Genomic DNA, 12,346 nt, shown 5'->3' with positions numbered 1-12,346 from the left:
CACTTCCGCTGCGAAATATAGTCCGCAATTTATAAAGGATCACCCCGGCGGCGGCTCTCGGACCCTTGCAGGTGCGCCGATTTCGCCGTAACTCAAAGCTTCAGACTACCGTAGAATTCTACTCTAATTGGAGAGAGAATATTTGCCCCGCTTACACTTCGCTTGTAACTCAAAACATCGCTAATCCATTAATCCTGTTTCCAGCACGCCCTATGTGTGCGCGTGTTGCTGTACGAAAGTCAGACCGGTAAACTATGCGCTTAGCCGGATATATATTAAGCACAATGTAATTCTGGTATATCTGTGTCTGAACGCATTAGGATGCATCGTGCAGCCGGAACGCGTCTCTCAAATGCGGCAATGCTTGATCAAAATGTGTTTGGCAAACTTGCATTATGACACTTTAATTGTTGTTCCGGATATTAACACGGCGATGTTGAAAAGTTTTAATTTTAACGAGGACACATTTGCGTTAAAAGTGCACACAAGCCAATTTATCAATGTAAACGTTATATTTCATTAACTTCTCCGGAAAAAATTTTTTTTTGCTATCCCGCAGTCATTCACTTTCTTCGACGTCGGGAAAGTCGAGATTGTCGGACGTGATAGATAGCGGTCGACCCGAAGGGCCATAACGGATGTCCAGTGTATACCGGAAGCTGGACTAATATGCGTCGCGGTTCACAATTCGCGATCACCGCGTTACATTTTAAACGCGAAGTAAAATTGCGCTTGGCATAATGCATTGTGTAATACGTTACTCTCGCCGGCGTGGATTATCTCTAGCCGGCGGAATCCGGCGAATATTCAATTCTCTGATATTAATTACGAACTCCGAGTCCGGAAGAGCTTAAAGTAACATTTCTCATTGCAAGCCATTCCCGCGTTGCTACTTCGAACCGAATATTACCGAGTATCGCTTTACCGATGCCGAGACGCCATAAAGGAGTTTCTGTTTCGCGTCAGTTGGCTGTGCGATCTCGATAGTTTCGAGTTCGTGTAAAAGCTCATAAAGAATCTCGCTTCCGGCACACGGGAGGCGCATAATATCGGGGCGCGCCGTATATCAGCATGATCCCGCGATTCCCCGCTGCGCTGTAGAAACGACGCAGAGGCGTACGTACCCACTTCTCGGCCGTGTTTGAGATCTATATACTTACCACCGACCTGGAAGGGCCATCCAGGACCGCATGAGCTCGCCGCGCACTTTGGCGCGTACGCCTGTATCGCGCGAGTCGAGGTTTTACATGTGTCGGCGACGCGGCCGCCCCTTCGTATCGACACATCGCGCGGAATATTTCAACGTGGTCGCCTACTTTCGCGAGAAGCACGTTTCGCTTCGCGTTGCACGCGAGATTTATCGTTTCGCTGGCTTGTGCCGACAGGCTGATTTATTCACACATTTCGCTGAAGTTCACTAACGCAAATTTTGAGCAATTTCTACAACAAATCCACTCTTCTGCCGCGATGATTTAATTATTCAATGATAATTTGATATAAAACTTGATAATTTAACGTATAAAATAATTTTCACAGAAAATGATTTTCATCTTGAAAAATTTCTATGAAATATTTACGTATCTCGATAGAAAATATTTTTTAGAGCTGCTAGTTATTTTTAAATTAATTACAATATCTTCTAAAAGAAATATTTTTCTTTGAATCGTGTTTATGTGACTCATATATTTTCTGTGAGGAGTTCTTTTTTGAAAGGCGATTGTACTTAATCCTTGACATGAAAGTATGCAGCTGTTTAATCGAGAATCTCCGGCACGAAGCTCACCGGGTTTCTTTCTTTTGGTTAAGATAGTAACGATCGCGCAAGATTATTCGGTGAGGGTGCTCGACGTTTCTGATGCGAGAGTGCTTCCTGTCGTGTTTGAAGAACTGCTACAATCTCGAGATCAGACTTTCGTGAAGGAAAGGGGTCTCTCTCTCTCTCTCTTTCTTTGCTGATCTACCGGTTCGAGCGTGTTTTTTTTCTGCTCCTTCACGATCAATTGGCTTAAAGATGACAGATAAATATCTGACCTGACAGTATTGTAAGCCGTGTAACCGAGGCCACACGAGGCCAACTCTTCTATACTCTGCACAATTTTTTTCATTTGTAACAGTTATTTTGTCTTAAAATTATTCAGTATTACTGTTTTAATTCTTGGGCACGTTTTAAATTGTGATTTTAGTATTTATAATTAGAAAAAATAATAAGCAAAGAGGGACCTTATTTTTCTCCGACGATACAATTGCTGAGCAATTTTTTTTTGTTTGCAAATATACTCTTACCTTTATAAAGTTTTTCGATTTTGGTGGGCAAAGAACAATTTTACGACGAGTTCTTTCTTGAGATCCGGCGATAATACTGTCGTTCTTCGAGGGTTTTGCAGGACGCTCGAGGATCAACCTGGAAGGCATTCAGCGATTTAGAGTTCGTATCTTATCGACAACGGGAACTTTTGTCTTCGGCAAACGAAACTTGTCGATAAAACATGTTTTCGAGCTTTTACTTGCCTCGGTGCAAGCGGCAGTTTAATTTCGCTTAATTGCAACTTGAGTGCGACAAATAATCTGCAATCCAATCGCGTTCAATCAAGTTCATCCCCGTCGCGTCATTGCCGATCACGCGACAAAAGCGAAAGTTTGTTCCGTGCTCGCCAGAGAGCGTCGGAGTCTCGTTGGCGCGTACATATAAAAAAATCAAACGCGCGATTAAAACTGGATTAATAGCAAACATCATTAAATCCTCAGCAGGTGGCAGCGCGCGGCAGTGCAAAATACGTCACTAATGCAATTAATGCGTTCTCGCGTAACGCGATCGGTTTTGAAGCGATTTAAAATTCCCCATTGGACTCGCGGGATTTTAAGCCGGCGATTTTTGACCGCGCTGCTCAATGCAGCGTCAATTACTCTAATTCGACGAATCGCTGCTCCCCGTCGTCGTCGTTTCGCAGTCGCGCTTGCAGTTGAAATATATTTTTAACGAGATTCGTTATAACGTTACATTGCGAAACTCTGTCGTACGGTTTACGGATTTGCCTCGAATTTTGCTTACGCCACATCAAAGCCGTCGCGCCGCCAACTGCATATGCAACTCGCTAAATTTGCGTTTAAGCTCGCGCAGTCCTGGAATGTATTATCCGGTATTATAATTCCACACGCCGCTCTCACTCTCCGCAGGAAAAGCTGGTCGTTTATCAGGATGCAGTTACCGCTTTCCTTTGACATCTTTACAAAAAGCAACAAAAGCCTTTGAAACGTAACGAAATTCCCTCGTTAATTTTGTCATCGCGTAGCGGACATAATTCGACAACGCTTGAACGTCCAACTCTATGGATCCAAAAATTCAACGGGTCCAACGCATAATGTTCCGTACTCGTACCTACCTAAAAGCTTTGCTAAAGCACGTTTGATAGCCTGGACGCGATGCCGCGGAAGCATCGGAGGCGCGTGTCTGTCGTCAGGTTGCTCGAGCGCCTCGCTGCAAAACGAGCTCCTCTCACGAACTTGTCGATAACAGTTTGGCAACCCTCGGGCCTTTCCACCTTCGCGCCACGACTACCGACTACCACGGGAATTCAATTATCCCACCGTCCGGTACCACCGGCCGGGTGAAGATAATACGAGATGAACGAACCGAGAGAGAGAGAGAGAGAGAGAGAGAGAGAGAGAGAGAGAGAGAGAGGAAGAGAGAAAGAGAGAGAGAGAGAGAGAGAGAGGCCATCTTGGACGATGCAGGTCCGAGCTCGGGAATCCTCTGACATCCCCGCATGTCTCGGATGAAAGGCTTAATGCGACTCAATGGCGCACATACCCACCGAACACTCTCTACGTGCCAACGATTTCCGCAAAGCGGTCACTTACTGCCGAATTGCACGTTTATGAGTCCTCAGCGAGCTTTAAAGCCATTGCGGTGTCGATATAACGGACAATTTTCTTTCAGTGAACGCTTCTTCAAGTTGTTTTTTTTTTTTTTTTTTTTTTTTCCCCTTTAGATTTTTATCCGAATGGAGAAGGAGTGAGAACGAATGTGCGATAATGACTTTTTATCGTTGTTACAATCCGTAGTGCATTTGCATTCTTTTTTTCTGATTGCAGCTCTCAAAACTCTGAATCATTTGAACAAGGAAGGCGAGGCGCTTGCCCTTCAAGATGATCTCACAACGCACCCCACCCTGGCCTTGATGCGACGCATCCTCGCAGATGCACAGGTAATTGCCACATTTGCCAATTCTAGAAGAAACCTTGTAAAATTGCGATATTCGTTTATTTATCGAAACTTTGAAATGCAACTGGAGGTGTGTAGCCGTGCGACGTGTAATTTGACAATATTAGATCTTCAATGGGAAGGTAGGTGTCGGCATAGCTGAAACATTGCGATTATAAATCGTCTCACGCGAACTCCATGGAAACGGCGAACTTGATTCAAACGACCCTGGGTGTCAAGAGGTTAATTATCGAGCAGATAAGGGGTCGTGTATATGCCCATTGATACCAAAATCCATTGTCTGTCGTAAACTGCTGAGGTATTATATATATATATGTATATATATATATATGTATATGTATATGTATATGTATATGTATATATAGAAATGCCGGTCGTGCTTCTTGACACAGACAGCATATATATTCTCCCGGATCGTTGTCTAGTTTCTCGTAGAAACATGCCTTCGAGTGACATAAATGAAATTCTGAAGTAGCATTTAGCTGTTATTATAATTGACAATTAATTAAAAAACTGAAAATTTTCCGTGATAAATTCTTTTTTTTCTGAGGAGTAAATTTCACAAAATTAGTGCAGAGACATAAATCCGGTGATGTAAAATGCATTATCAGCGTAGGCTGTTATTAGTCGAAATTACTACGTCATTGAATTGATAAAAACATCTGTAAAGAAATTTTCATTATTTTTGTAACCGGCGCGAGCTTACTGCGCGCGTTTGTTCTAAATGAAAATTGCCTAGGGCAGTTTTTCCATTCTCAGAGGGCGAGCAGCCCTCTCGAGGCGATAAGCGCTCGCTGATTTTCAAGAAAGCGACGTACCGAGGTTTCGAAGGGGTTAATTGTCATGCGGACGAGGGGCCGGGTCTATTGATAGCGGGCTCCTTTGTCCACCACTAACCATTGTTACCTATGCACGCGCGACCTCGACTGCGATTTGCCGGCATTTCCCTGCGGTGACTGCTCGATGTTTATTACGACAAAAAGAGTGAGAGAGAGAGGGAGATATTGGATGGTATCGGGAAGAGTTTATTCGCACGTGTCGGGAGAAAAAAAAGGGGCCGATAGTTATCGGCGCGATGGGTTTTATCAGTGCAAATAAGGATTAAAATAAAAAAAAGAGTTTTTCGCATTGCATCTGGTTTAGCGTTACATATACGATTGGCTTGTGTAACAACGATGGTTTATATCTTGTTGCGATCAATACCAGTAGTCAGATAAAATTTTTGCGAAAATGCATAGAATAGAAAGATTTTTTATGTTAACATAAAAATCCTACGCTCAATCGCAGTAATGCGATAATAAAGTGTAACAATCCGATATTCTGCGGTGATAAAATAATAACTTGATTAAATATGGATTGAACGGACAATGCGAATTTTTTTCGCAGTTTTTCATTAATTTAGTAATTCGATAATTTCGGCTTAATTAACCGACATCGATAATGAGCCTCTGTAACTAATTAAACGAATATCTCCCCCGGCGATCTGTGCTGCTTTGGATAACCGTAACGAGGGAAGATTAAGTCGAAAGCGGGCACTGTTCTACGTCTAAAATTGGAAGGTCAAAGTCGCGCGTCAGGAACATGCAAACTAATCAGCCAAAGTCGAAGCACCGTCTGCGTGCACTCGCTATGCTCGAGTAGGCTTAAAGGCGGATTCAAAGGACAAACTCCTGTCTAATGACTTCGCCGGCGGGGTGAGAGTCGAGAAATTACTGTTTTGTTGCTGGTTTTCAGTCCAGAAGCTCTTGCGCGACGAAACGCGTAAATGACGTGCACGTATAAACATCAAATCGTAAGAAGATTCTCGCGCGAATCAAAGACTTGATACCAAAATTTGCAAGTGCTATACTTTCAAATAGTTATTTTTTGTTTAAAACATATATATATCAGTTAGTATAAAAGTTGATATAAAAAACATTTATTTAATAAATAACATTATTTAATAAATATTATATGAATTATATAAATATTTAATAAATTACAATACAATTGTTTGCAATTCATATTGATTTGATTCGATTGATTTATGGCTTAATTAACGCACACACGCCAGAATTTTATACTTTTTGTTAATTAACTTGAGGAATACACGCGCAAAATAAACATCGGTAATATCTCGCTGTCTCAATAATCGTAATAACGCTTTTAATCGTCTCTTGAATGTAAAAAATCGTCGCGCCAGGAGATATGTAATACCCGATATTGATTACGCCACGCGCGTAAATAAAAGGCGAACGAGAATGACGTGTACCGAACTTTCATTTTGGCGTGTCATTCATTCCGCGCGTAACGCGCGTCGAAAGCACTCTTTGTTAAAAGAGCCGTCAGACTTGTTAATGTTTGATATAATGATTTTCACAGGGCGGATAGATTAATGTTGGCGCACGGCTAATTTCGTGGCATATTGCCGACGATGGTGAATTGCAAAGCGTTTTATGCAGCATTATGCAAGGGATGCAATTACGTCACAAACACAGAATCGTGCAAAATATCACATTGGCGCTTCAATTATCATTTCATTATTATTTTATTGTTGACGTTGTGTTTTGTTACGGCGCATATAATAGCTGTTTCTTTTCTTTTAAAAAGTTATATTAAATCAGTGCAAAAGTTATATTAAATTGAATGTCAGGACAAGAATCCGCGCGCTTAAAAGTTAATTCGTGCGAAATTCCGGGAAATTGGAAATCTGCATAAACAGATCCGGTAATGACATATTTCCAGCGGGAAGGCCTCGCGGAAGGGTTGCGCGATTCGGATTATAGCTAAATCATATACGACACGTCGCGCATAAACACGTTACCCGACAAATAGCATTCGGACGTGGTGGACGTGGCTATTTCGAGATTAATGTAATTAAACTGATGGCTCGCAGTTTGCTGACGGTGGACACGCGCGCTGATCGTCACCGTGAAATTAAAATTGGACGATACGTGCTTGAGTTCCGCGATTAAACGTTGTAAAAATTGCGGCACTTTACATTCGATTGACAATGCAGTGTGACGCGAAAACATTGTTAAATCACAGATTAATGGAGACAGCTTTTTTATATTGTGACCGAGTACTACGTGTATCGATTACGTTGCATTAATTACAAATTATACAGCGATTAAATATGCAGTTGAATATGTAATTATTATAAATTTGCAAACGTAACGCAATTATTCAAATATGTAATTAAGAAGCACAAATGCAAAACATACATAGGATGTAAAAAAAATTAACACATTGGGGCATAATTTCTTTCCATATAAGATATTTAGCTTATATGTTTCTAATTCCATTAAATTTTTATTAAAAACATTTTACTCGACTATCGCCGTGAACGATCAAACGGCGACGTTCTATGTATCGAGAAATATCAAAAATCTTGCTCTTTACTACCTCAGTGGTACAAGTTTGAATTCTGAAAGCGTGGGGGTTACAAGCATCTTTGAGTCAGGCATCGGGAGAAGTCACGTTTTCAATCGTGTCCCCGAGTACTCGAAGATGATCAATCGGCCGCCGAGCAATATCCGGCGGAAAGAGAATTTCCACTCGACGTTGCAAGGCAAAATCACCCCATTATGCGACTCGCGTTTGAATTTCGATCTCCTGCGCATATCTACGCGAGAGAACAAAGCGTACGGGAAAGAGAAAGAGAGAGAGAGAGAGAAAGAGAAACGAACTGCGGAAGGTGAGCTCGAGGGACGGAGAAAGCCGTCGCGTGCGCGGTTGGGTGGCAGGACACATAGAAAAGGAGAAACGTGACGGGGCATATGAATCGGGCATAATATCGCCTTAGAGTTCACTGCGGAGCGGATACGCGCTGACAGAGCTGGTAACAAAGTTTCCCAGCTGCTGGATACGGTCGATACACGCGGCGATATCTTGAAGTTTAAACGCCGCCTCGCCGAGAACCCACGCTGGGGCGGCGCCGGGAAGTAAAAATTTATGGGAACAATACGACTGTACTTTTCGACCAATATTGCGCGGGTGTTCTTCGGGTTTTGTTTAAATTTTTAGTTTTAAATGTATTTCGTTTTGGCGCTCTGTTATTCGAATAAATTCAAAGAATGCCGCATCGAAATATCGACGCTTCGGCAGTCTCGCGAGAGCCGTTAAAGTTGCGTGCGGTAGTCTGGTTGATATCGCATTGATCAGAGGAACGCTTGACCGGACGAGAGAAATTGAAAAAACCGGGTATACAAACGAAAAAAAAAGAAGAGAGGGGAGGGAATATACGCGTACACTCGGCGGCATCGAGAGTAATAAGGGCGTTCCCAAAGGGACGACCTTGCGTATGTAGCATGGATGTCCTCGACGCGACAAAAAAGCGACGTCCGTATAATAAGAGTGTGTCTACGCAAATTACAAGGGAAGAAACGTGGCCGTCGGCGAGCGGGGCGTGAAATCTTCGGAGGTTGCATTTTACGCACGGTACGCGGGAACGCTGGTGATAAAGGCGCGCTATACGGCGATTCAATTCGTATGGAAATGCGCGGGAAAGTAACGGCATTATTGCGCGAAGTGCATTATTTATCCCTTGCAACCTGTTCTTTTCTATCCCTGAACTCGTTCTCGAACGGCTAATTGATTAGAGCATGCGGAAAGGTGGAGCGAAGGCACTCGCACACTAACCCTTTGATACCGCTGCGGAAGTGAAAATAATCCGTGCATCTCGTATGGCTTTACTGCGGTGCACATAATATGTGTGCGATGTAAGACATTTCATCCGCAATGAAATTAAACCGCTGAAACATTTCGAATTGCAAACATCATTATTAAAGCGAATATACATGCAAAATCTAATGAAATTTCTCACGAAAACGCGAAATGCTTAACAAACATTGTCGTCTGAAATATTTACGGCTATTAATGGGACGGTTTAAAATATTTAAATATTTAGAAAGTGCGGTGCGCGAAGAGAGCATATTGTCGCGTGTCTTTTCCATGAATATAATTATCTCTCTGGCAATTAATGCTCAACCTCTCGCTAAAAGCTAAAATGCATACATTAAGAGCCGTCACACAGATAATCACAGATATCGCCTACATGGATAGCAGCCGCAGATGAAAGCTGCTGCAGCAGACGGAAAGCAGCGGGCGGAGAAAGCGGAGAGGATTCATCAAGAGAGGAGGTGGATGCCATTTAGCGGCTGAACAAACACTGCCGCGAAATGACGAAGAGGGATGAAATGACGACAAGACGATAAGAGGACCACTGATTTTGCATGTGTATTTTTTGTTGCCATTTATTTTATCTGGAACACGAGAAACGCGACGCTGTATTTTTTTTTATATTTTGTAACCAAATATTTCCTCTTCATCCACGCGTAAAATAATATATATTAAAAATATGCACGATAAAAACATACAATTTTACATTGAATTTGAAGATTAATGAATAATACATATTTTTTATTCTACACGTTATTTTTCGTAATAGCGATAATTTATTGTAAATATCGAGTAGATAACACGAAGTATTATTTAGAAAGATAACTTTTTTCTTGAGATATTTATTTTTGTTGCTAGTAGTCCTTTTTATCAAGTTTTTAACGGAGGCATAAATTTCCCATCAACTTCGTAAAAGTGCGATTAATCGGGTTCGACGTGTCTGTAAAAGGAAACTGCATCGATTACCGGTCGACGACGTGACGGTGATCATTACAAGAAAAAAGTTCGTCACGCTGGAAAGGTGATGAATAGTTGCTTACGAAATTGACAATGAGTCAAATAAAACGCGATTCTTTTTATCGAACTGTCGATTTTACAACAGTGTTACTTAACTTAGTGACCGAAAATAAGATTTTGTGTGCTTGCATGAATAATTTATCAAGTGATAAATATAATGCATATAACAAAATTAATAGTAAATGTATGAATGTATTTAATACTATGTTTTATATTTTATGTTATTTTTGTGTATAATATACATACTGAATATTATGCATCATAAATAATATTAGACAATTTTAAAATTACGTACTAATTTTACAATACAATCGACATTAATCATAGTTTATTAGAATAAAGTTGGGGGAAAACTAATGCTAACTAAGTTTGAGCAAACCAATATCAATAATAATTAATTCTAGAGATGAACACAGTGCTCGTCGTGTGTTATTAATACAGTTAGTGCGCGGTACATATTAGAGAACTTGTTTGTTTGATTAAGAACATCTCCCAAACTCTGGGCGACTGAAATTCAGTATACACCATCCTCTTGTCATAACTTAAACGAACTTAAAGTGTTTGGTTAGGCGAAGATCGAGTTCGCGTTGTATGCGAAAGCAAATCTAGGGCAAGACCGAGTGATTTGGCAGTGTGATACCACATTGCTTGTAACGAGATCTCAAAATTATACCGAACTCTAATAAAAATAATTATTTGTGCCTTATTACATTTGCAAATTATAATTATAGAGCGTTTTTTTCTGTATTTTTTAATAATACGCACAGACGATTTGTTATAATATTTTATTTATGATACATAAAACTGAAAAATACTTATAAAGCAATTTAATTTTGTACACTCTCTGATTATACAATCAAACGCTTCTTTATTATAGCGTACTTTTTACTACTTCTTTGTCGTTATCACTGTATTTTCCTGCTATATAACGGTATTACTACACGTATTAAATGTGTGCAGAATGCATTTTTTGGGTGTATGTAATTTGCAAAGGACTCTCAGTAGCCACTGCAAAATTTTTTCACGAGAAAAATATTTACGAGACGTTTGGATTAGTACAAAATGCCCGCGTAAAAGCTGGGGATGTGAAAACTCCGCTTACATGACAACCGTGAATGCAAGAACTGGGAAATGAAAAAATACGCTCGCCGTAAAATTCATGTAAAACTTGCAGTATTTGCGTGTGAAAGTGTACGCGTGGATCAAATTGTAGGGTCCGTCGCCAATTTATATGTTAATGAATTGATCAAATATTACTCTCTAGATCAATTCTTGAATCACACAATGAATTTGTGGGCACAAACAGGACTATATAAAAAATATTTTTTTCGTTTTGCTTTAATTAAAATTTATCTAGTAATCGATGAGAAATTTAAATTACACGCATGATCGACTGTACAAAAAATAATATTTGTGGAATGCACACGTAGCACTCTAGAAATTAATTTTTATGTCAGATAAATATTTTTAATTATTTGCCGCGCTCTGTTTATAAAGCGCTCTTTGGATATTGGTTATTCGGCCATCGAGCTCTGTGTCCGCACATTTTTATCACCGCATAAAAATTCTGCATACGCAGTGAATGCGAATAAAAAACTCGACAGAGCGGAAAATACCAATGACGAGTCGCTCTTGTAAAATCACGAGATGATCCTTTATACAAGCGTGAATAGGTATATGGTATCCGTGCGCACGTTTCGCTCCACTGCAACGTGCGTTACGTGCCTTAACACTAACCATAACGGATTAACCCTCTTTAATTCGCGCATCGCTCAGGCTATTTTGTTTCTACTCCAATTCTCTTTGGCCGATGAAAGAAAATGTTTCGCTCGCTACTTTTGAGCTGGCTTGTCATTCGTTTGTTCTTTTTTTGTTTTGTATCTAATTCCTCTGGAAAAAATAGTAGGATATTGTGCAGCTTACGCGAAACTATATAAGCCGATTTGACAGCTGACGTGATATTGCTATCGATCGACATTCCATTCTCTAGCTGCTGTACTGTAATGGACCATAATGGATCAAATGGAAATAATGTAATATAATAGGTCAAACTATTTGATACCGATGGCGAATAGATACGATAATGTATCAGATACACAATCAGAATATTTCGTTATTACGCGAAAAATGTATTATAAATGTTGACAGTAAAAATATCTAACAGTGCAGAAAATGTTTGTCCATCTACAGATATAAAAATAAATATTAAAGATTTTTTTTCTCAATAAGCCAGTCAAATAAAATCAATTAAATGAAAGAAAATAAACATTATATGAATATTTGGTATGTAGCTCTGTAGGAAAATTATTGAAAAATGTTTGCTTTTTGGAAATAGTAGATTTAATGCAGTGTTTTTTATAAACACATAAATATTGAAAATTCTATATCATAGCGGAAATGAGAATTTGATACGCAAGACTTAAATAACGTACATTAATTAAATTTGCA

The 12,346-nt window shown here is 40.1% G+C and overlaps 1 protein-coding gene across 10 annotated transcripts in view; it reads left to right on the top strand.

Moving 5' to 3' along the window:
• Positions 1–12,346, top strand: part of Liprin-gamma (liprin protein kazrin) — a 131,613-nt gene that overhangs the window by 67,625 nt on the left and 51,642 nt on the right. For all 10 annotated transcript variants that reach the window (XM_067354981.1, XM_067354986.1, XM_067354956.1 and 7 more), the window contains one exon: positions 4,093–4,205. In XM_067354981.1, coding sequence (XP_067211082.1) covers positions 4,179–4,205 — 27 coding nt within the window. In that variant the 5' untranslated portion in view covers positions 4,093–4,178. The remainder of the gene's footprint in view (positions 1–4,092; positions 4,206–12,346) is intronic.

Source organism: Linepithema humile, chromosome 1, assembly GCF_040581485.1.
Source record: "Linepithema humile isolate Giens D197 chromosome 1, Lhum_UNIL_v1.0, whole genome shotgun sequence".
Lineage (NCBI taxonomy): Eukaryota > Metazoa > Arthropoda > Insecta > Hymenoptera > Formicidae > Linepithema > Linepithema humile.
Note: the sequence above shows the minus strand (reverse complement) of the source record. Positions and strands in the feature narration are given on the sequence as shown.